The sequence below is a fragment of the Orbicella franksi genome, chromosome 10 (genome assembly GCF_964199315.1).
Source record: "Orbicella franksi chromosome 10, jaOrbFran1.1, whole genome shotgun sequence".
Lineage (NCBI taxonomy): Eukaryota > Metazoa > Cnidaria > Anthozoa > Scleractinia > Merulinidae > Orbicella > Orbicella franksi.
In genome coordinates this window covers 13,558,530-13,584,083 of record NC_138154.1, presented here as the reverse complement: position 1 = coordinate 13,584,083, position 25,554 = coordinate 13,558,530, and the positions used below count along the sequence as shown (strand labels likewise).

General features: G+C 39.2%; 2 protein-coding genes and 1 pseudogene across 3 annotated transcripts in view; 1 reads left to right on the top strand and 2 right to left on the bottom strand.

The window, feature by feature from the left end:
• LOC145499976 (M-protein, striated muscle-like) overlaps positions 1 to 25,554 on the top strand; it is a 60,274-nt gene that overhangs the window by 33,106 nt on the left and 1,614 nt on the right. Inside the window, exons 8-9 of one of the 2 annotated variants that reach the window (XM_081479494.1) lie at positions 973 to 1,272; positions 1,574 to 1,646. In XM_081479494.1, coding sequence (XP_081335620.1) covers positions 973 to 1,272; positions 1,574 to 1,646 — 373 coding nt within the window. Of the gene's footprint in view, positions 1 to 972; positions 1,273 to 1,573; positions 2,276 to 25,554 lie in introns of those variants that run through there. The other variant, XM_081479493.1, reaches the window with a different exon arrangement.
• On the bottom strand, positions 10,274 to 13,363 carry LOC145499981 (uncharacterized; annotated as a pseudogene).
• On the bottom strand, positions 13,476 to 25,426 carry LOC145499979 (uncharacterized). Its single transcript, XM_081479496.1, has 6 exons — positions 25,269 to 25,426; positions 20,514 to 21,705; positions 18,820 to 18,882; positions 17,642 to 17,731; positions 16,442 to 16,522; positions 13,476 to 13,911 (listed from the first exon to the last, which is right to left on the bottom strand). The coding sequence occupies exons 2-6, from the start codon at positions 21,670 to 21,672 to the stop codon at positions 13,634 to 13,636; spliced, it is 1,671 nt and encodes a 556-aa protein (XP_081335622.1). The 5' UTR covers positions 21,673 to 21,705; positions 25,269 to 25,426; the 3' UTR covers positions 13,476 to 13,633.

Here is a 25,554-nt window from a genome sequence, read left to right as displayed (position 1 = left end):
GTACATCTTGCGCAATCTTTGGAAGGGTTTGGGTGATTGTCGGCCGTGTTTCAAAATGTTCGCACGATATTTCTTAATCTTCGGAATGGTTCGGGTGATCTTCGGGAGTACTTGGAAAACGTACAATTACCTTCTGCTGTCTTCGGAAGGCTTCTGGTGAAGTCCCTTCACCTTCTAAATACCTCGGATTACCACCGGTAGTTATGTGTGTCTTCGTACCAACTTCGGATATCTTTGTTATAATCTGCGCTTGTGTTTCCAATTTGCACTCATGTTTCAAATTTACACTGGTGTTACTTGAAGACTGCACTTCTTTTTAGCCAATCAGAGTGGAGCCATTTTTTCAACTGTATTATTAAAAAATGAATAAACCGTCAATTGCTCACTAAAAATGCCTAGTTTGACGTGGAATATTCGTCATTTGAGCGATTAATTTGAACTCTAGTTTTTCTCAAGTTTTCATCATGAATTATAAGATCTGAAGATGACGGCTAGCGGTTGGTGTTTTGGCTGTTAGTTTTAGTGAATATGACCTGACTAAGTGTTTCAAAAGTTGTGCCGCTGGTATTAAGCTTGTAGCGCACGCACGATTCGTAAAGTTTTGGGAATGGTTGACTTTCACAGAAAACAAAATTGTCTTATGAGTTCTTACGCGGACATTCGCTAAATGCTTCATGCAAAACAACAAAGACGACAACAAAATGGAACCTATTAATCTCATATTTTGGAATTTCAGGCTTTTATTACTGCTACAGTCAGGTTTGTGGTGATGGTTGCTATTTTCTCGACAGACAGTCAGACAAACAAACGAAAGGAAGTCAATAGCAAAAGCACATGCCATTGCTTAAGTGTAATGTATCTAAAACTAGCGCGATGTTATAAAATCCATAGTCATGAGCATAAAACGAAACAAATGTGCAAAGGAATAAACTTTATTTCTAATTTGTATATACTTTAATGTGTTTGAAACAGCTGTCCCTGACCCAGTGGAGCTTGATGAACTACCTGAAGAGGTAACCGACGAAGACTTCATAACTTTGAAATGGACTGAGCCAAAAAACAATGGAGCACCCATCACTCATTACACGCTGTATTATAAAAACCTTACTAGAGATGACAAACCCTTGCAAGGGACGATGAAGATTGGTACAAGTCAACTCTTGGAACAGCGTGTGGATGTGGCTGGAGCCAAAGCATTCGAGTTTGTTGTAACGGCATCAAATGGTCGCGGCGAAAGTCGCAAAAACAACACCAAAAGAGTCAACGTGTTAGGTAAGTCATAATTTACGGAAAACGTAAAAAATAATTTACGATCAAGGGAAGAATTGTCTCTGAAAATTGTTAAACATTTTTAAACATGGCAACACCAAGAGACGGTAACAATTGTTTACTGCCATCTCACAATATGTTGCCTCTTTTCAAAATTCAGTTCCTTGAACGCGTGATTGTTGAAATAAACACATTGCTATTTCCCCTGTTTCCTTTGTCAATCGATCGTTTACCGTGGATAAGGACATATCTTACTCCTGAACATTAAATGAAACGTTTTATAACAGGCACTTCTTCTTTTCAGAAAAAACGGAACTTGTTGACTATCTGCCTCTGATTCTCGTAACAGTGGTACTTTTGGGGGCTATTCTCTCCAGGTAATAAAAAATCCTACATTGCTATCCAATCTGTTCATGCTGGTAATTAGTTAATACCGGGTCATGTGGTGTGGTAGTTTTTAGTATAATTTGTCCGGTTGGAGTATAATTCGGAATCCCACGAGCACACTTCGCGAGGTCCTCATCTGTACTGTCCCGCAAATGATACTCAAATTGCATCGAAAATGATCCCAGGACCGGAAATAGTCGCCTCGCCATAAAGGATCGAAATGTGTGGACTCGGAAATTTGGACATGGGATTTTACCTATAATCCATTATTTTCAAGTTGTTCAGAACATGCGGGTGAAAACATCAAAATCACTAATCAAATTACCGTTGCCAATCAAATTACCGTTTATTGTCATTACCAATTCAATGACCACATCAATTACTGGAACAGACATCCACTTTAAAAAGTCTACGCTAGATGTATACGAAATTCACATGCACTGAAGCTAGACAATGTCTTTTTGATTCGGAAAGTGTGTCGACTAGGTTCATGAGATTCGCCAATAGACTAAATTCTTTTTTTTTAAGAATGTGTTTTATAAGAATATCGATCGAGGCTAAATTTACGAAATATGATGGCGTAATTTTGGAGCCAGACTGCCGGCAATATAGCCTGATATAACACACATAATAACTTTTCTAACATAAACTGATGTCATTAGCATCTAACATACGATTAGTGTCATTATTGTTATTTGCTCAATTTTTGGCTAGTCTCAGTTGTCATAAGAGAAAGGAAAAATTTTAGATTTAGTCAAAAGCGCATAATTGCATTGTATTTACAAATCTTCCACACACAAAATTATAATTTTTTTTCACAATCGCAGCCTGGGATTTAGCCTTAAAATTTATCAAATTTTAGCCTCAATATTCTTATAAAAATATTTTCATTTAAAAGAGAGTGTAAACTAGTATAATGTAAGCAAGAAAAAACGCAACCTCGTTCCCAGGGTCTCTCTTCTTCCCACCCCCTCGCTCCGGGGGTGGGAAGAAGAGAGACTCTAGGAACGAAGTTGTGAAAAACGACGACGGCACTGAAAAAGCAAATACAAATTCGATACATAGAAAGTTTAATTTTAAGAGCCCTCAACGATTATAGAAAATATTGGCAGTTTGTTCAGAGCGTGAACTATGAAGGTTTTTCACAGTTAACCGTTCTTTCGGTGTTCTTAATCACCACAGGAAACTGACAGTATAAAATGATGGAGCTCTGCTCTCCTTTCAGTCCATGCGTCATGTGCTATTTTGAGCCAAAGGAGGCAATGGAAGCGGCCTGGAATTGTGTCGATCTTCGAGTTTCCCAAGTCGATCAAGAAAGGAAATTTACATTGAAGACATCGAATATTGAAAGTGTCAACAAAAGTTGATCGAACGGCTCTAATTTCCTGTACAGGAAGCCATCGATGGACATTTTTGTTACATCATTTTTTACAGTTGTGTGTGTGTGTGTGGCGGGGGGGGGGGGGGGGGGAGGAGGGAAGAAGGGGATTAGTTGAAGTATATATGCGGTGAAATCCTCTACATATCTCCACTTTAACTTAGTTCATTTCGGTTTTTGATTTAGAGTGTAAAGGAATGTTCTAAATCATGGCAGATCGTTAGTCATAGTTTAATTTCTTGACTACGGCAGTTCTTTTTGTTAGGGGAATATCTAATTTGATCGGACCAACTTACTAAAACAATATCAATTTCATTAGGCGTTTGCCGACTGTATTGCTGAAGTCACAATTTATTGTTCCACCAGACCTTTAGCCCGGAGGGTCCCCAGTGATTTCAATCTTTTCTTACTTAAAACAGCTTTCAAGCTACAGCCTCAAGCTTTGGGACTTTTCAAAAATGTGACTCGGAGATTCCATGGAAACCATATCTTTTCAAAAGGTGTTTTAAGGAGTTTCTAAATTTGGAGTTTTCCTGACTTATTTACAATGAGCCATTTTTCAGGTTAATCGATTTTGAAACAAAGCAGGTAATCAGTTAACGGCTTGGAAAGTTCTGGATCTCACTTTGTCTTCATCAAATCAAGGATAGGAATTAACATTAGTTGAAGACCTACAACATTGAACGTCTAAACGAAAGTTTAACGAAATTTACCTAAGTTAATGTACATGAGGTCATAACTCGACCGTTTTTACATTTGTTTGTTTGTACAGTTGTGTGTGTGTGTGTGGGGAGGGGGGAGGGGAAGAGAGCATTAGTTTACGAACGCTGCGAATAGTATAAAAATATCAACTTAAGGTGGCTGAACACAGTTTCTGATACCTGTGTTTCATTCACCTTTTTCTCTAAAACTCTTGATCCCTCGGTCGTCAAAAATGGCAGCAAACTAGTTAACAACACAAACTTTGGTTTTTTTATGGTTAAGCTGACGTGTGTGCCGTTGCTATGGCAACATGAATAAATATAAACAGGCCTTTAAAATCGGTTTTGTTTATTTGCAGAAAATCTAGTCATTAGATTTTCTTTAAAATTTGCATGTAACAAGCTTGTAACGATTCTCACAAGTTAACACCATTTTGCTAACAATTTAACAGAGAGATCTTTAATTATCCCTTGTTGAAGGTTCACTGGAATATCTAGAATTTCCTTTGTCAAAGTTCAATTATTTCCATACTCCAGTTACTTATTTCCTAAAGTATTTTCGTGCCAAATTTCGTAAAATTCTAATGAGTGGTTCTCGAGAAATAGGCGTATTTCCGAGAGTGCAATTTGCATTCAATCGCAATTTTTTGACTTACTACGCATGCGCTGCATTTAACTGGGTTCTTTCGGTGAGAAAGAAAAAGCTGAGAATTGCTGGGTTCTTTGCATCGTTACCTTTTCTAACATATCTTTGTAATAAAAGACTAAAGCCATCAATACGCCGCGTTCAATTATAGAGAGAAAAATAGCACAGATACTGCGGGTGTTGAGTAAATAAAATGATCGCTCTATTGACGGCACGTTTGTTTTTTGCAATCCTTGTGTGCGCGCTGAACTGCATCAGCAAAAGCGCGCGCGAAACTGTGTTCGGCCACCTTAAAACAGTCCGTGCTGCGCACTCTCGAGAGTTTGTTTATGTTTTTTGTTTTGGCTCATGTAAAACGTCACAAATTGTAACATTTCGCAACTAGTTACATGGAGTGTATTCAACATTTCATGTCAACCTCCATTTTGGATGTGAAGCTATATGCTTCGTATTTTCTGATATCACTTGATGAAACGAATTTACTTACATACCTACATTTTATTGTGCTCTTAGTTAAAAGTACAATTATATCATACTCGCGGGTAGCGGGTAACGGTATTTGTAGCTGCAAATATCAAAGAAACTGTTGTAAAAAGAATTTAAAATGTTTCATTGGTTCGCATTCTATCGAGTGAGACTCACAAACATTAGGGTGTTGAGACTGCGCAGTGCGGAATGGAAATCATCTTTAATTTAGTTTAAATTTTTAAAGTTAAAAAAGGGTGTTCTAAATTGTGGCAGATCGTTAGTCACGGTACAATCTCTTGACAATGGTGTTTCCTTTTTGTTAGGAGAACATGTCCATATAAAGTTTACTCTTGCTTATCGTGTTAACTATCTGTGTCAAAATTTGCAGTCTATTTTGATCACTCAAACCACGAACACGGGAAAGTTATTTCCGGATTTTGTTTTTCAATTACAGAAAGACGGATCTTCTTATGAGCAAAAGAATTAGCGCTTTTTACTTGAAAATCACTAATCCTTTGGTTTTTATTAAGAGCTCTCACTAGATAATCATAAAACTGAAAAATGCTCAAGTACAGTAAAATGTAAAGTGTTCTTGGTTTCAGTATCCACACTGTAAAACAGTGTCGAGTCCCAGTCAACCAAAGTCAGATAACGGTGATTGACACGCAAAACACAACAAAATGTTTCCTAACCACTAGGAATAAAATGGACTTGCCAATATTGATCATATTGGTTACGTCATTTGGTAGCTTTCTAGTATAATCTGGGTTGACTGAGTGTTATAAAAACCTGAAAATCAAAGGAATTTTAAATTTCGAGTGCGATTATTACCCATCTTCCGGGCCTCCATTGATAGCAATAAAGCTTTGCTTTACTTTACACATGCCTTGACGTACAACAAACACGTGGTAATATGAGCATGACAAATTAGTTTTACAATGTTGTTAACTAACAATGGAAAGCCATCCCCAGTTTGGTTTGTGTCAATGCCGTATCAATTAGAAGTCGTGTCTGTACTGCCCTGACATCCTGCCGAATCAAGCCAGTGGCCTGATATATGGACTGATTTATAGCCCAAGTTGGGTACGAATTTGGGAACGGTAGAAACCAAATACCCTTTCTTGGTACGCTTCAGTGGGATGTGACTTGGTCTCGCCATAAGCGTTGTTGGCTCGACTGCGTTTGCCAAAATATAAACCATGGCTGGATTAAACTCGCCTGATATGCTTCCGAAGTGGACCCAAAAGGTGTAGTTGGGGGTAATCACAGTTTTAATAAAAATTCCTGCTTAACTCTTTAACACCCAAATTTTCACCCCAAAATGCCGTTTTATGTAGTTTTATGGCAGCCATGACGCTAAATGGGCCTTGGTTTTACTGAAAAGCTATTTTTTTTTTTACCAGAACGGTAGATTTCCCGAAGATAAGTTAAAAAATGTACAATATTTTAATTTGGTGCATTTTTTTTCTTTTTTGCGATTGCCCGTTCTGAATTCTTTTTCTTGCCCATTTCCTTTCCTTTTTCTCGCCCCTTTTACTCTCGCTACCTTTCGCTTTTCACATTCTTTCTGGCTGCGGTAAAACGTTGGGTGTAAATTATGGGCAAAGCCTGAAAATAAGACCTTGAACAATTACAGGTATTATATGCCATTTTACCACCATTTTTGAGCTAAAACTGATAACGTTGTATTTCAATTTGCTACCTCAGAATGCCTTCGCTATCCAAAACAGTCTGTTGTGCGGATAGGTCTATCCTAGCTCTACTGTCTGCTTATCAAGACTATCTGGCGACATTTAAATTGATGACGTCACAAGTGGCACAAAGAGCACGACCACTCAGGGCGTGTACATGCGCCGTTGGCAGTCAAAGGGGGACAGTGCTACATTTAACGTATTTTTCCCCGGGTGAGGAGAGGCGCTATGAGTGTCTTGACCATGTGGTTCGACAGAACACAACACGGGAATTTGACAACCCTCAAAACACGGACCGTTAACCGTTAATTATTTCACAAAGCCATCCATTGTGAATCAGCATCAGAAATCCCGTTCTATATCAAAAGGCGCAATCGTCAGCTACGATCATTCACGGAGACAAGCTCATTAAACTTATGGGGGCTCCTTCTTAACTACAGATTTAGAACAGTTGTTAGGAACTGCTGAAGGCGATCTTTAGAGAAGGGCTATTTTGGAGCGTTTTGCAGTGCTAAAAAAAGTATGATTTCGCGTGCGTAACTAGTGCCATCCCACACAGCGCGTTAATATTTTAAATCCCTAAAACTTGGAAGAAGAGAGGAAGAATTCCAATTTTTCTCATGAATCAGAAATAACTTAGCGTTCTTTATAATCGTACGTATGGAATTACTGTATACAAGTAAAAAAAGGAAAGCCACTGTAGAAAGTCTGTTAATACGGTTTATTACCTCATAACTTTCATGATTATGCGAGTTTCATAAAACCCATACGTAGCATTAGGCACGTAGACTTAATCTATTGACACTAATTTAAAGTTTCGGATTTAGATGCCTTGTAAGTTTTAGCGTTTTTGCCATTCTGGTCACATGACTGGTCAATTATCGCCATCATTTGAAACGTTCGCAGGACTCTTCAATGGAACAAACCTGCGCAAAAAGTTTATCATTAGGAGGTCTGGTTTTCAAAATATGATGTTTAGAAACCTTCCTCAGCAACAAATTTATGATTGGTAGTTAAGAAGGACCCCCGTTAAATCAATTTTTTTGCAAACACTGAAGCCTATAGAAATTCATTTTACTGCAGAACCATGAAAGGGTGGAACTCATTGCCTGGAAATGTTTGATATAGGAAAACCTTCATTATTTAACTTCGTTTAGAATATAACTAAATTCTCGCTAGGATATCTATTGATCGGAAATTTAACCGTTGCAAGTGAACGTAAGGAACTTTTGCTTTTACCCCGTTTGCGCCCCTTTGTTTTAAGATCTGATATCAAACCAATTGCCGATTTTAACATAAGAGTGACCGACTCAAGGCATGCATACCGAATCTAACTAGAAAAGTTTATAATATGATAACCTAACCTAAAGCAAGTATATCTGACGTCTCCAATGAGGGATATCTCTAAAATATACTTTGTTGTTTTTGTTGCTGTTGTTGCTGTTTCTTTTTTTCCTCAGCGGAAGCCGATGCGAAGGCTAATCCCTCTTTTCCCTATTTGTGATGTCTAAGCAACTGTATTGCATTTTTCCCTTATTTGCCTATTGATCTAAGTGAATGTGACCGGGACTATGTTTACTATTTTAAGCTTTGTTGTTTTCACTTTCAAAATTATATCTGCAAAGGACATGAGTTGAAATAAAAAAAAATTGAAAATATAAATTAAGGACATTACTTCAATTCTGTAGAATAGATGTAAAAAAAACTGACCCGGTGATGATTCATTTTCCTGCCGTTATATACAGGCGTAAGAAAGTAAAATGTAAGAGCTTTCATCTTAAACCAGTGCCACGCCATTAGCTACACCGTGGATGCTTTCAAGGAAGTTGCATTTTCAGGTTTCATTGTTATCACACCTCATCAACATGTTGTAATTTCTTTTCACTTTTCTTCTCTCCTTAGCTCAATTCCATGGAATCTATTCTAGGCAATACTACGATATGTCATCTGGGAAAAAGATAATTTTCCATTTATTCAAGAACAACGACCAATTACAGATCAATTTAGGTTTGATTGTCAGGAGTCGTGATACATGGGCGGGTAATTGTGGGATAGTTTATAGTTGCACTGGACTAAAACTGGGATAAGAGACACTTGCTCTTTTTTGTAATTGTATGTTATTTTTAAACCGTTCGAAAACCGATGTCTGACCCTAAAACGTGTGTCTGGAGTATTAGTATGCCATACGAACACACTTTCAAAGGTCCTAAAGTACTTTTAACCTAAGAACATCGTTTTTGGAAAAAAAAATTAATCAATTTAATTTAATCCATTGAATGAATGAAAGACTTTATTTAAGTGTCATTAGTATTTAGCTTTAAAAAAAAAACTAATTGGGGACACTATTTTCACTCAACAAATTACAATCCATAAGAAAACATACAAGCAATGAAGTATGTTATATTACAAACAAAACAAAATAGAAGAAATGCAGTGGGAAAGGACTAGAAAGCAACCATACGTGCTAGTCCACCCAAAATATATAAAAACAAAACAAAGAAAAAGGCTGTTTAAAATGTAGTGTCAATTTAGCATCAAAGGGCTACTATGACCCCTCGGCTCCCATAATAAAAAGGACGGGGGTGCTTGTCATACCTTTAAGGGTGTTCAACCTCAAAAAGTCCACAGCCAGAGCTTTTGCGGTACCTTTTAACAAATTTCAAGCCACGCCCACAAAACAGGAGCTTGGTACTTCTTAAACGTTCTTTTCAAAATTTCTGACGAGCAACCCCCCCCCCGTCCTTTTTATATATGGGAGTCCCACAGCCGGGACTATGACCCTCAAGTAACATTTGCGCGGTCAGGATCAAAGTTCTTGCATTTATAAAAGTCTCTGCATCGTCTCTTGAAGCATGACAAAATGCAAATCTGTGCTAAATAAAAGTTTTATGTCAACATTGCATACGGGTACAGTGGGGAAGGGCAAAATGAGTATAGAATGAAGTTTTCCAGCCCCCGTGACCAAGGTTGTGGCTAGACAATTCTATTTAGGTTTCCATCAGTGAGAAAACGTCTTCGGAGTTTTGACTTTTCGGGATCATGCTCAGAACAGCACCCCAGTTAAGAGTGTCTGCCCAGGGCAAGATTGAAATTCAAATTGCTGCTATTTTGTCAAATAATTTTTTAAATCGATTACAATCTAGAATTGCTCAAAAGTTCCAACGATTTTAAACCTTTGTGAAAATTAGGAAAATTCGAAATACTGGCATGGATACGTTTTTACAGAACGACGACAATTTTTCTGGGTTTTAAGTATATTTATGCAATATTTGTAATTTATGCCTTGGTTATTTCTTCGAGCTTTCACTTTTTGTCAGGTTCTTGCAATTTTATTGACATACCAAAATTCAACTTAATTTAAAAGAATCGTTAGTATTTCTGAGTGTTTGTCATTTATGTATCTTAATGGCTAGTTTGGCCCGTGTAGATTCAGCCCAGCTAGGCCAATACGAGAGACATTTTGACAAATGGTGCCGTTTTTCGATTTTTCGCTTTTTCCTCTCCAGGTAACTGTTTGATTGTTCACGTGCAATTTGAATGTCGGTAACCCTAAATATGGATGCCCCCGCCGTGACTTAGAGCTTTTGGGAAGTCTTACGTAATAGCTTTTACTTGTTATGTTTTTCTTTTCACAATCTCCAAGCTTACCAGGCGTCCGGTTCAAGAGAACTCCTAAGTCTGACAAACAACGGTAATCTGAGACGGATCTAGGGGCGGGGGCGGGGAAGGGGGGGGGAAGAGGGGGGTGTTCGGGGGTCTAGGTCGAACCTTCTAAGTTAAAAAAAAATGAGACATTATAGCACGCTGACTTGGACTCAGAATGTCAGAGGACCTTTCCGGCAGAGGATGGCCCCCGACCCGTATACCAATACGTATCTCGAGGCCCCTCCGAATTCCTGTATCCGCCCAAGATAATTATCTCTTTTCAGACAACTGTGGCAGCTGAGTGACCATTGAAATGGCAAAAGGGGGCTGCATATTGTTTAGTATTAAATGTTTCATGTCTTATTTTGCCAAAACAGGTATACCGTGTTAGTTCTATCAAACCTAGAGACATCTAAACCTTCTAACCTGCGACTACAAAATAGCGGCTAAGTTAATTGCTCATCGCTTATCGCTTGATATCTTCTCTCCCTAATATCATCAACTATGAGCGGACTGGTTTTATATATCGATGGTAGATTTATTGGAGAAAACATTTTGGCAGTGTTTTCAAAACAAGCCGTCAACCGCCGGGGTTCCGCAGCCTACTTGATTATACATCGCTGAATACTCTGGTTATAGCAATCAGCTTTCGACAAACAACCTCGGCATTGAACATGTGTCTTATCAGCAGAGTAACTTCAAACTCGATTTTGCAGCAATAACTGCTTTTTTTTATGCCGTAGGAAGCTTATTAAAAGGAAAGCTCAAGGCATCCACTGTATTTTCTGCTCTTGACATTATAAGATGAGGGGCCTTGCGGTTCCTAACTTTTCACAGCCGCTGACTCATAACATCATCATCACCATCATCTTTATTTAAAAACACGGTAAATACATCAGGCATTAACAATTTAATATAAAAGCTACAACTTACTCTTCCAATATTCTGGATCACTCTTGTTTTTGTGTTCTGAAAATGCGTTTTACACGATAGAAAGGTCCTTCATTACAAAAACCTTTCACTTTTTTTGGTTTTGGTAGTAGCATCTTATGGTATATGAATCTTTAACTGCTGCTTTAGCATGTTTTGAACAACGGTTGGGCGAGCGATTTCTTTGAAATTCAAAGAGGTGAACGAAAAGGTTGTTCTCTCTCACGTTACTTGCTGTTTTGTCAGTTGAAGTCCTAGCCGGGGCAGTTTGTGAAAATAAAATTATTGAAAATACAACACTTCTACTAGATGGAACAAAAAAAGAAAAACAAATTGCCTCTCTTAAAATACTGGATGCTTGTTATGAAGTGTCTGGTTACTAATAACTCATTATAAGTAAAGGTTTTTTAAAACAATTTGAAGTAAAAACTAACGGTAAAAGCGCGCGACGTTTCTACCGAACTTCGGTCATTATCAAGCTAGCTAAAAGTGAAGACAGAAATTTATGCATATGTATAAACATAAAACAAAGAAGTAAAAGTATGTAAAGTATGAAAATGTAAAAAAGGGTGTTAAGAACAATAAAATGCGTGCAAGAACAACATAATTAAAAGTGATTAAAAACTTTCGCTGGAATTGAGTCTGACAGTACATTGAGACTTGGTCTCAGTTCATTACTGCGCTTTTCAATATCGTGTGGACTCTAAAATTCAAAGCTCAACCGACAAATGCGTTTTTCGCTACCGTCAGTCAAATGTGCGACGGCTCCTCCCAGTTTCCGACTTCTGCCGAACACTTTTTCGTTGTCTGAACTGTGCTCAACGATTTGATTACCTCGCGCTCGGCAGTAGACGGAAGCTGGAAGGGCCGCCGAACATTTGATTGACGGTAGCGAAAAACGCATTTGTCGGTTGAGCTTTGAATTTTAGAGTCCGCATGTTATTGAAAGGCGCAGTAATAAAAACACATTTCGTAAATAAGACAGTCAAACAGTGTTCTTGCACTTCTTTAAGGTGGTAAAATTCTTGGTAAGATCCTTGGGCACATAAGAATGTTTAACACGAAAATGTTTTCCAATGAAGGAAGACACATTCTTGCGCTCGCCTACGCGTTGATGCAAATGCCGCCTCGTGTAACCAACATAACCTGCATCACACAGGTCACATTGAAATTGGTGAACAAGGGATTGTTGGTTAACAATAGACGGCTTGACTTCGCGCGGTTTCAGATGTCGTTTGATCTTGTGACTAACAAACGTGGGCTGAACGGTCACTTGAATTTTCTGGCTCAGATCTTTCAGTTGTGCTCGTACAGTATCGACTGAAGCCTGGTCTTTCAATGGCAGAACAACGCTAACAGGATCTAATTCATTGTTAACAGCTGGTAACTCGGGAACAGGTTGATCAGAAGCTTTGACAGCAATAAAGCGTGAGATGGTGGAATTAATTAACCTGTCTGGGTAACTCAGTCGAGAAAACACCATTTTGAGCCGATCACATTCCTCGAAAAAGTAGGACCAGCTGGAAGAGAGGCGGAAGGCACGATCAAGTATAGTTTTTAGTAAGCCGCGTCTGTAGCGATCATCAACATGGCTCTTGTAATGCGGCAGAAGGCCAGTGTTGGTAGGTTTGACGTATACTTTGGTTGGATTTGTATACATTTGTTAAGGAGCTGTGTGCCAAGAAACGGAAGCATTCCATTATTCTCCATCTCCATAGTGAACTTAACCGAAGAGTGGCAGTGGTTAAGAGTCTCGAGAAAGTTATCAGCGAATGCTTTATCTGGCATAATTAACGTGTCATCCACATATCTCCTTTAGTAACTGGTCATCTTGCCTTCGCGCTCGAGAGTTTCTTCTATGCTACACATAAAATCGTTAGCCATTAAGGGTCCGAGCGGGGGACCCATGCCGACACCATCTGTCTGTTCGTAAAGTTGACTGTTGAACAGAAAAAGTTGATAATTTATGACCGAAGTTCGGTCGAAACGTCACGCGCTTTTACCTTTAGTTTTTACTTCAAATTACTCATAGCTCGTTACAAGAAATAAATGTCTGTGGACAGATAGGCCCATTTGGCCTCTTTCTTGCAGCTAAGCCATCACGTGACCTACTTTTCAAAGAATTATGTGCTGTAACTTAAAGAATGCCAGAAATGGAAAAAGCATGTCGAAAATATAAAAATGGCCAAGTTTGAGGCCACTGGCATTAAAGAATGAGATTTTATAACAGTTTGAAATTGTCAAAAATTAAGAAGATTTGTATGGAAAAAGTTATCAGTTGGCGCGCAAGACTTTGCTCTCCAGCAACATTTTTCATTGATATCCTATAAATTTTCCGAAATTCAAACTGTCGTATAAACTTACAGGGACCTCAAACTTGGCCATTTTGGTACTTTCGATATGCTCTTTCCGTTTCTGACATTCTTTAAGTTGTAACCCACAATATAAAAATGTTTTAGTAAAAATTTGGTCGCGTGACCGCAGCTGCAAAGGGCCCATTACCTGAACTGAGCCGCAATTAACAGCAACAAAACTCTTCTGCTAAATCTTTGCGCTTTACAAACTCATGACAGAGGGCAGAATGTAGAACCTTGTAAGTTGCATCAGAGGCATTATTTTGTTTCCACTCAAACAACATTTTCAACGCCTTTTTTTCGTATTCTTCGTTATTCTTATGGAATCTAGTAATATCTCCTTCATCACTGAATCCCAAACGACGTGCCAGGCTCTCCCAAGATTTTCCAATTCTCAGTGACAGCTTTTCCAGCTCATCTTTCGAAGGGCAACCTTCTTTTACTGAAATCACGAAAAATACATGAATAAGAAGTCAATTGAAACACTTAGTTCATATTTTTTCAATTTCACGAGGTCGTCGGTACAGGCCAAAAGCAGTGAGGTATACGCTTTTTCTTTTTTATAAGAATATGTTTTATGATAATATCGAGGCTGAACTTTGCGAAATTTTAAGAATATTTTAAAACTAAACCCGAGGTTGAGTTTTTGAAAGGAATATAATTTTGTGTGGTAACAATTTGTAAATACAATACAATTATATGTTTTCAACTAAACCGTGTAACGTTATTCCTTTCTCCAAACGGCATAACTGAACCTAACGCAACTGAAAAACAGCACAAGTCGTATGTGCGATGCTAAAGGGAATTTATTTTACCAACATAAATGATTTTTTGTAATTTCTGACGTAACTAGACCCAGTACTTGATTGGGTGAGTTTCTGTCATCCGGGATATAGATATCGCCAAATGTGGTCCACCTTCTCATTTGTGCAGCATCCTCAGCAAGTGAAGGGAAGCCAAAGCAGCACTCAAACGAGTGATGTCTATGTTGTATTCAAGTGTGAGGAGCAAGATACGGAAAATTATTTCTGCAAGAAGTTATCTGCGTGATATCAGGCTTTAATGCCGGCAGGCTGGCTCCAAAATTACTTCAACACCATCCAGACACCAAATACATTCGAAAACGGAAATGTCATACGCTAAAATTTAAGAATATTTTCAAGTATATTTTCAGCCAAAAATCAGTGAAAAAATAAGAATATTCAGCCTCGACTGGAAAAGCAATATTCTTATAAGAAAAAGTGTATTCTTACGACCAGCATTAATATTCTCCCATAAAGATCAACTAAGCTTACTTAGTAGGTTGCTTGTCATTACATGGCCAAACAGGAAAACTACAATTCGCTGAAAGCTACTAATTGTCGCCGATTGGCTCTTACTGCCGTTTGCCTGCGAACGGATATTTGAATTGATCATTTGGACGCAAGAATATTACCGTAAACTTCCGATAGTAACGCCCCCCCCCCCCCCAAAAGTAACGTCAAAAAATCGTTGCCTCTAGTAAATCCCGAAGTAGCGACCCCCACCACCCCCCGAAAGTAGCGACCCTCCAGAAGTAGCGAGCCCAGCCCCACGCCAACTCCACCAACCCGCCAAAAATAACGAGACCAACGTTTAATACAACGGTGTATTTATTTCTCCTATCAATAGTCACGTGAACAGGAAAATTAAGTTTTCTTCGTATTGAAATTTAAAACTCTTTATGTCATTTCAGTAGGAACGTAAGTAATAACGGAAACGTTTCAGCTTAAAAAAATCGGCTGATTCTCCGATGCGGTAGTCCGGTAAAAGCGGGAGTACGCCGGAGGGTGTGTGGGTGCAAGGAGCTTAAGGAGGAGGGATAGAGATTCCTTGTTTCCATTTCACTGTGAAAAAAGGAAGGTGATTAAAGGGCTCAGAAAAGGACTCAGCGAGAAACTTGCACAACTTGTGCAGGCCCACAACAGACAACACGTTGTAAACATTCAGAGGCCACCCCATCATCCCCGTGTTACTAACATAAAACTGGAAAAGTGACGAATTAAACCTCGTCTTGAGAAAACTGTTTTGTTATGAATTGCCATCTTATATCAGTTTCGTTTAAGAAGATCAGTTGTGCCAACTTTGTATATCGTTTTTTGCTCCCCGAAAGTAACGACCCCCCGAAAGTAACGACCCCCCGAAAGTAACGACCCCCCGAAAGTAACGAGCCCCAAAGGCTGCTAATGAGGGTTGTTACTATCGGAAGGTTACGGTAAGCATGGAAGTAGGTGCGTGCTCAGCTTCTCAATAGGCCATTTCCGAGTTACCTTGTGCCTCTGTTTGATAATGAGTCCTCGTGCAAAACCTTTCGTTTGAAGATGAGTTTGATTTGCCAGAAAATTAACTTCTTGGCGAAAATCATATGAATGGTTTTGCTCGAAGACTCGTTTGGACACAGAGGGAAACCCCAACTCGGAAATGGCCTATTAGGCCGCTTTTTCATAAATTTCATAGTTCTCATTCCTTCTTTGTAAGATACGGCCATTTATAAGAAATAGATGCTGCATAAAGCTACTAACATTGTAACGGTTTTTAATTATTCCGAGTAGGGACATAGAGGATCGTTTTCTGATATCTTTTAGTCTTTCTTACGTCCACTTCATAAGCCCCTCTAATCTTTGCTCTGAGCTAAGTTTTGGGTCACGAGCCTGAGGAACCTTATGAACAAAAGTTTAATCATCGATACGACAGCGCTTTAATATTCTCCCGAAAATGAGAAAGAAGGATCGACGAAAAATTAAAAAACCTTGGTAAAAATTAAAGGCATCGATAATTACAGAGAGCAAGTGAAATATCGCCCCAATAAGCAAGGAAAATGAATAAGATATCAGCAGATAATTTTTTCTCCTAGCTCTTATAACAGGACTGGCCTGATAGATTGAATGATATCGAGCCTGTACCAAGCCTTTAGGCAAATTAACTTGGCCTTCAAAATAAACTGTAATTGTTACCTGCTTTGGCTCCACGAGTCTTTGGGGGTTCAGGACTTTTCGCTCCTCCTTCAGTTGACCGCTGGTCTACTGCAGGCTCACCTTTTTAGAATGACCAACAAACATTTTAAATACAATTTGTGATTGTCAATAAATTCGCCGAGAGCATGTTTTTAAATCGGATCTTGGGTACAAGGGAATTTAGAAGATTCCTTTGATAATATTCCTGCATCATTACCTATCTTCGCATTAAATTTGTTAAAAAGGTTTTGAGTTCTTCTGGAATCCGTTAAATTCTATGACTTCTGCCTGCGTCCTCTCTCGTTTTACTGGCGCCTAGTTTTCAAAAAATAATAGGAAAGGCAAACAGAGCAAGAGTGGGACTGGGAGAATAGAACGATTGAAATTTTGACTCGCCCTAGTTCACCACATCCCTTTTTTTCGCCAGTGTTTCTGATAAAGCGATTAGCATGCGATGCCACATGTAGCGCATCATAAAATCCTTCACCAGAAGACTCTGCTCTTAATCGCCAACATTGCAACTTGGGACTTTTTAACATAACAAGATATGTGTGAATAAAAAAATTAAAGTCAACATAAGACAAAATGATGGCGTTTCTAAAAATTACCGTAATACCACGACGAATGAAAGTAGAATATAAATAAGTTAAAAGCAGACACTTAAAATTATAAGATAAAGGTTATATAAGGGAAGAAATTGTGGTAATAAAACTAAAACTAAGACCGACTTGAAAGGAAAGCGGCGAGTAAATTAGCCCTTAAGTTACGCTTAGTAGAAAAGTAGGAGCAGAGTCTCAGAGCTTAAGAGGGTTGCCTACACTGTTCCACAAACTGACTACATGGTAATAGAATGTCCTCTGTCCAGTGGCCCGTTTCTCGAAGGTCCCGAAAAGTTTTCGCACCCGGAAAGCCATAGTAAATCTTAAACCTTATTATTACAGAGCTGTTTTATTCACATATTCTTAATATGAAGAGAAGTTCCCTTCATACAAGAGGTTTCAAGCGTATGCTCTCCTCCATTTTTAGATACAGGTGAACTAAAAATGGCTTTGCGGACCCGAAAAGTCTCCGTGGCTTTAGAGAAACGGACCGGCCCCAGATCTGGATTTAAATCAGGGGATATGCAAGAATTGAGAGCTGCGGGTCGTACGACCGCTTACATCGCTTTTAGTATATATACATACAAGTTTATAATATCACCTTCACTGTCCACAACATCCAGCCTAGTTTGTTCAGGTTTTTGGGTGCTAGACTTGTTTGAGAGCCTTCTTGACTTCGAGGCGGAGGGTCCTTTGAAGAAAATAAAAGGATAAATTAAAGTTCTAGACTGCACTAGCTTTTCAATCCATATCAATAAAATACTATTCCGAAAAGTTCAGCTGCGTATAGCAATCTTTGCAAAGCAGAGGAAAATTAAAAAATTAAATCAAGGAGAGGGGTTCTTGGAGTATCTCAACAAATTTATATAAACAAACAAGAAAGTGAGTTTTTATATCAAAGACAAAGTCGCTTTAAAATTCAAACTCAATCTGGAGCAATAAAACTGACTGAAGTAATAATTAAAAGCAAAGGAATATCTATACTTTTTCATTTTTTTTCATTTTGTTAACTTTCTTTTTGGATGATGATAATGCCCGTGGTAACATTACACCAGGCAGACCTCAAGCCATTTGAATACCAACTCAGCGCACCAAAATGGGTAATAGACAGAATCTCAAATTAACTTGCTCTTTACATATTTTGCCCATTTTCACTCTTCCTAAGACTGTTAATTATACAAGATTTGTTGAACGAACTTAAGGTTAACATGGCTGGATATTGACCAAGTTCCTTTTTTGCGTGATTACGAAACTAGGAACGGTTGGGTTTTACAAACAAGCAAAAAAGATCGAAGACCATACTGGCCAGCTTGACCGAACGAGTTTGGTCAGTACCGGATTTATTATATTGCATACATGACTTTCATTGTGTGGCATAGAGATTTTCTTGCCAAAAAAATCGGGCATTCCCGAGCGGGCAAGATATATAGGTTATTGACCAAGGGTGAGGTCAAGATGGCTTGATATTGGCCAAGTACTTTTTTGCGTGTTTATGGACTGAGACGGAGTAGAGGTCCATAAACGCGTTGGACATGGCGGGTATACTGGACATGGCGGGTATATTCGAGCGGGAAAGGTAGCCAATCACAACGCAGGCTGCGAACGCAGTCGTATTTCCGGCGGCGGAACCAAGTGACAAATACGTCTGCGTTTGCAGGCTAACCTCCTCACGGAGCTTGCCATACAATAAGGCCCTTTTTGCCCGCTAAGTAAAAGCACAGGATATCGTCCATCTTGCCCGTTCGCTTAACTAGCCATATATCTTTATTATATTGTCACCTGCTCCTGGCTCCGGGCTACTAGTATTGGATGCCTTTCTCTTTGAACTTGGAGCTGCCTCATCTGCGAATCAAGAGAATAAATTTCACGTTCAATTTTCATCAACATGGTTTCTTACACCATCCACTTTTCTTCTATACACGAAAGTAGTTAACAACGTTTTGATATCTTCAAGATGTCATTGTCAATTTCAAATGACGAAGGTCAGTTGAGGTCGTGATTAAAGAACTTTGTGTCAGTGCGCGTACAAATATACTTGGCAAGCGAAAATAATAAAATGTAGTTCATGTATTGCATTAGTAACTCTTGTCATTGTTGACAACTACAATATGAATAAAAGCCAGAGCAAGGCTGCTGCCTAACGGGCGCCCGGTCGCCTGAGGCACCTAACTTACGGGTGCGGGCGACTAAAGTTTTGTTCAAGGAGCCCGAGTGGGCGCCTAAACTTGGAGTTTTGTTTCCCATGTAATATATGTCCGATGACTTCAATCTTCTCATGAAATTAGTCAAAAAATCGTTCACACAATAAATTAAACGGAAAACAACAGCTACTCTGGTCCTGTTTTGCTTTTATCACGAGAAATCTGGGCAAAAGCACGGCAACAAAGTCTCTGTCCACTCACGAAACAGCCGAAAACAGCCATGTTTGAAAATCGCCCTATAATGCATTGCAAGCTCAGTATTGAATAACTGTACATCATGTATGCCAATGGATTGTGTCTCTATTGATGCCTTACTGATTCCAAGTTGCAAATTAACTACTTTGATAACAAATATTTCTGGAATTGGAGTGATGATCCTGCTGACATTATATTTACAGTTGAAAAAAGATAAATGTGTCTAAATATTTGTCTGATACTTCAGAAAACTTCACTTAGATGTACTGAATGAATTTCTTTAGGTTCTGAGAGGATAATTCAAGTAACTAGCCACCAAAAAGAACACATCATTGCAATTCTCTTTGCATACTAGGGTTCTATATTTTAAATTATCAAATCAATTGTCGTGACCCCGCCCAATATACAAGGATTTATTTTCTCCAAAGAAGTGGCCAATATTGCTGTAATGCTGCCTCAAAATCACCTTTAGTTTATACTAATGTCCCAAGCCCGGGAAAGGAACGCACATTTCAGTGAGGCCAAATTCAAACCCCCCCCCCCCCCCCAAATGCCTCTTTCATTTTTGTTTGTTTTCATTTGTGGCTTGCATTTCATGATTTGTACAACGTATTTCGTCTTTTTAAAATAGAATTGCAAAACTCAAAATCAAAAGCAGCAATATAAATTTTTATAAAAAAAAGCTGCAGCACCTGCATGGATACACCAATAATTGAGTTTGACCAGAAATAGTATTCTTTCTCAGTCATGACCTGATCACTTTGCTAAATGCTTTATTTATAAAATTTGACTGATATTAGACCATATTAGTGTCTCATGGAAAATCTCTGCCCCAGGACCCCTCCCCAAAATTTCCGCAATTAACCCCCCGCCATCTTCCTCAACCTCCTCAACCCCCTCCCCCCCTGGATTGACCACGGAGAATTTTATTTGGGCTCCTAAAAAAGTGACTTGGGCTCCTAACTTTTGGTAGAAGAAGCCCGAAGGGCTCCTTAAAAATTTCCTTAGGCAACAGCCTTGCAGAGGGTAAATTATTGCTAAAAACGTGACTAGTAACTGTTTCAGCTTGTTTCATACCTGCAGCCATGGTTAAGACGTGTTCGACTAGATCGTTGCACTGTTTGGCCCAACTGTATTTCTCCGCATAGTTTTTGCGTAGGTCGTCAGATTCTGCTAGACGGATTTCTCGATCTCTTGCCCAGACCTTCTTGATTTCCTCAGCCCATACCGTTGGGTCCTCCGACTGAATGACGCAACCAGACCCAAACCGAACCTTCGCTAGGGCTTTTCCAAATCCCGAGTTTGCGCTTACAAGAATCGGCAGACCTGCTGATAGAGCTTCAAGGGCCACCAGTCCAAAACCCTCCGTTCTCGATGGCATGATGGCTACATCTACCTCACGGAAAAGCTCTCCTAATTTCTCCCGGCTTTCTAGAAAGGTCCTCACTCTCAGTCGCTCCCGAGGGATGCCGCACTGCTGCAGATTATCTGCAACCCCATCTTGCTGTTTGTTGGCTGCGCCGACAAAAATGAGGATTGCGTCCTGTAGCTGGCCTACAGCTTTAGGTGCAATGTCATAACCCTTCAGTTTAAAATCTTCTGCATCACCTCGGCCAAACGCCAGAACTCTGCACTTGTCTCCGTCTTGAGATCCTTGCTCCACACCAGAAAACTCTTCGAAAATGCCTGGGGTGAGATCAAAAACGCGTTGGTCTTTGCCGTGGGATCGGAGGTATGAGCGATAGGCTTCTGCCAGTTTAGGTCCCACCGCTACAACAAAGTCGGCCATTGCACAAAGTTCCACTTCAGTCTGATGCTTCTGTTCACCTTTTTGAATACGATCGGAGTAATCTTTAAACATTCCGAGTTCCTCAGGGTCTGTGTGGACGAACTGAATCCACTTACATCGGCGGTTTTCTTGTATAATTTGTGCTTGACTTCCTAGTACTACCCCATGACCAATCACGACGTCAATTTGGAGGTCGTCCGGAGGAAAGCAGAGCCAATTTTTTTCATCTAAACCAGGTCTCCTCTTCGGCTGGGCAAGTGTGACGTTTTTGCTGCGAGCGTCGTTCATTTCCTCCTGGTCACATCGTGGGACAAGGACCGAGACATGTACTTTGGAGTGTTTGGCAAGCTCTATGGCAAGCACCCTGTTGAAAGTGGACAGTCCTCCACGTTTTGATCCCCACTCTGAGGCCAGCAATGTAAATTCTACTTTAGTAGAAGACGCCATTGGCACTGAATTACTGAAGAACGCTTTACAAAACTGCAATAAAAAATAAATAAACAAGAAAAGAATTACTGAGCTGCACGTACGAGATCTTCACACTTTTCGGGCAATGAGTCGTTCAGACGAGACTATAGGGAGTTATTGATATGAGCAGTGAATTACTGTTTCAATCATTCATCAATTATTTTGCTCCTGGCACATGGGACCTGGTGGACGAGGAGCGAGGTCTGGAACCGAGAAATGTTCGGAAATCTCATAGAACTCTAGCTAGTTAATGGTCCTCGGTGCACATTGCCGCAACCTCCGGGCCATCCAGACCTCATAATATTTCGGCTCCAGACCTCACATCAGATGACCACGAATCCAAAAATAAATAGAATGAATTCTTTATTAATAAATAGTAAATGCTAAAAGAAACATGCCCAGAGTCATACGTCAGGACAGGAGCCGTAATGGTCAGGACTTACAATTTCATAAAAGTAACTGCTATGAAAAACTAATAAATGTCCTGTTGTCAATTTTATTCGTCTTCTAATTTGTTGTGAAGGACCCCTGTATCTCTTGTCTGTAATTTCACAATTACCTGTGCTAGTATTCTAGCAAAGGCATAAAACACTGCAACACAAGCAGTTGACCCGCACATTCAGTTTAACTGAACCTCTATTTTGGCTCGTTCTTGTTAATCTGTTCTTCTCTTCTTTTCTTAGAGGTAGAGGTATATATATTGTTGGCGTGGTTTATCACTTGTTTCGTTTGGCCAATAACAAAGAGCCTTGCAAAAGGTGCACCAGGTGTACTATAATGGTTAATTAATTCATTAAATATCACTGCAATTCTCAGCAAAAAGGTCATTTGTCCGCTTGACCAAAGGAACGCGTGTTAAAGAAGAATCAAAACAATTTTTGAAAATTTCCTCTCATTGGCATAAAAAGCGACGCCGACTGAATGAACATGAAGCATCATGATGGATTCGACTTGCGACGATTCAACACTGCATTATATTGTTATTGAAGTTGCGATTTTTTTTCCAAATTTACTTTGAATCTTGACATGCTGATTACAATTCGATAATAAAAAGTGACGGCCACCGAACTCTTTTTTGGAGTTATAGAGGCTGAGCGTTTTTACGTGACGTCATCAAATTCTGTTATCCAAAACTAAAGAGCCACCAAAGTTTTTAATCCTCATCCGGCATTAGAGGGGCTAAATTTGTATCTGTGTACAACTTTCCAGCTCAATCGTTTGGAAACCAGCGCATTTTGAATTTCAGAGTTATGGCGGTACGTCAGATAAAGCTACGATCGCGTTTGTCGAAAAATATGCATTTATCTCGTGATTTTAGCCATTTAAAACATTAAAGTATTTGGAAAAGCGCTTATTTAAATGTCTGTTTGTTCAGTGCAATTAATCAGTGTCCTAGATAGCCACAATAAGTTCCAGATGTTAACACTATTTTTGGGCCGCCATATTGGTGTACCACAGAGGAACACCAACATGGTGGCTCCATGTTAGGCTCTGTAAATTTGCGCGAATATCTCAACTTTGGGACAATGCACACACCTTAAACTTGGAGAACTGTCTGCTTTATTTATTTTCTATAAAATCACAATTTCTTGACTTTATCCACTGAATAGTTTTTGAATTTATTTTCTATTGCGTGACAGTAAAAACGCTCTATAAGCACTTAAATTAAGCTAAAATTAAGGGTGTTTTCATCAGGTCATACCGTTGCTATATAGTGTGTGCACGTGACGTCATCAAATTTCCAAATCCAAAACTAAAGAACCCCTAAAGGTTTTATCCTCATCAGGCATAAGAGGTACTAAATTTATTTCTGTTTTTAACTTTCTAGCTCAAAAGGGTTCTTCGTTTGGAAACCAGCGCATTTTGAATTCCGGGGTTATGGCCTCGCGTGACATGAAGCTAAGATCGCGTTTGTCGAAAAATATTCACTTATCTCGTGATTTTGAGCCATTTTAGGAGTTAAAGTATTAGGAAAAGTACTTGAGTTTTTTTTTTTGGTTCGGTTCAGATAATCAGTCGTCTAGATAGCCAAAGTGAGTTCCAGATGTTTACACTATTTTCCGGCCGCCACATAGCAGGACTAAGGAGGTCCTCCAACATGGCGGCTCCATACCAGGTTCTATAATTTTGCGCGGAACATTTCGATGAATATCTCAACTTTGGGACAACATACACACCTTAAACTTGGAGAACTGTCTCCTTTGTTTATCGTCTATAATATCACAATTTCTTGACTTTATCCACCGAATGGTTTTTGATTTTATTTTTTATTGCGTGACAATACACACACTCTAGAGTAATCATGTCATGAAGAGTTGAAAAAGTTTATTTCGCATGAGACATGCACGGTTGTATTGTGACTTTCTCCGAATTAGGTGCGTGTTTTGGTAATAAATCTATTCTTGCCATTAACACAACACTTGACAACAATATTTGCATATGAATATGGCCTCTTCACTTATTCAGATTTATTGTTTCCATTATTTAGGAACAAAATTTAATGGCGCTTTTTCATGTTATTATGAGTTCCGCGTCACAGAACACGCAATGATTAAAATTCATTTCTTTAAGTTTCTCATGCAGTTATCCATTCCTATATTATAATTGAAGAAAAAGAATTCAAAGGTTTACCGACGTTCGAGTTGCGCAGGAAAAGAGTTCACTGTAGCGAATCTAATGTAACGTAAGTGACTGACGGGTCTAACAAACTTTGGGAAAGTTTCGAAAAATTACATCATTCGACTTCCGGGCTTTCTCAGAAGCAATAGCTCGTGTCCGTAAATTCACAAGTACAAGTAGAAGTACAAGTATTCTAACAAACACGTAAATAAAACATTGCAGTACTTACATGTACAAGTAAGAGTTGAATAGTCAGTTAGTTTGCTAAGCATAGTAATAATACTCAGCCAAAAGGTCATTTGTCAGCTTGACCGTAGGGAAATCTATTCAAGTTTAAAACTTCACTCGCGTTTGCATGAAAATCGACGCCGATGTAGGAAAAAGTTAAACAGAAATGCATGAGGTTTTCGCGCTCTATTCTGAATAAGAAACGGTAGTTACTGCTCTCCAGTTAAATGTAAACTTTCAGAAAACAGCAAGAAAAGTCCTTCGTCTTGTTTATTCAGTACCTCGCTGGACGAAGGACCCCTCGCGACATCGTCGCTTCGCGACCTTCACAACGCCGCATCGCGGCTTAAAACCTCGCAGCTTGGTTCGCTCGCTCAGCTATTGTACTATACACCGTACCCGAAACTCATGAGGTGGACTTGTGGCAAGTCTAAGTTAAACATGTTAAATGCTGCAATCTTATTCTGGATGCGAATCATACAGAACGCAGTTCAACCTTATAATAAAATAAACTCAACCACAAGCTAAAGCACTAAACTAAACCCAACATGTCAGAACATCAACTATATATCGGTGTGCGTTCCGAGGCTGTGACAGGCCAAGCAGCTGAAAACTCACGGTGGAATCTCGAAAGAGTTTCGGTTCAGTTTAAAAGTAGCCATGTTAACGACTTTAAGGGGTGAAAATTAACAAAACTATTACTCGGGAATGAAAATGAAGTGGCTTACCTCAAGGACGTAATTCTATGATTCTCACTCCGAGTTCTTGGTTGTCTTTCAAGTCTTATGTAGGGTTCAGGGTCAAGTTTGCAGATTGAAAGCGTTCTGTACAGCTGAATGCAGTGTTATTCACTCTCAGGTGTCGACACGCGACGGTCTTCTTCCACGCATTTGACTCAATGCGGAACAAAACTCTATTGTAACTAGGTGGGCAATCGACGTCATTCATGACCTTTCACTTCCGCGTCACGCGGATCTTATGTCACGTGTTATGGGGTGCTCTTTGTTTTGTCAA

Excerpts from the sequence above, each read along its gene's own strand:
- LOC145499979 (XM_081479496.1), bottom strand. The coding sequence starts at position 21,672 with ATGGCGTCTTCTACTAAAGTAGAATTTACATTGCTGGCCTCAGAGTGG. Across the intron at positions 18,883-20,513 it reads CGTCTTAACCATGGCTGCAG|ATGAGGCAGCTCCAAGTTCA; the intron begins GTATGAAACAAG and ends CTTGATTCGCAG. Across the intron at positions 13,912-16,441 it reads GACTCGTGGAGCCAAAGCAG|TAAAAGAAGGTTGCCCTTCG; the intron begins GTAACAATTACA and ends TCGTGATTTCAG.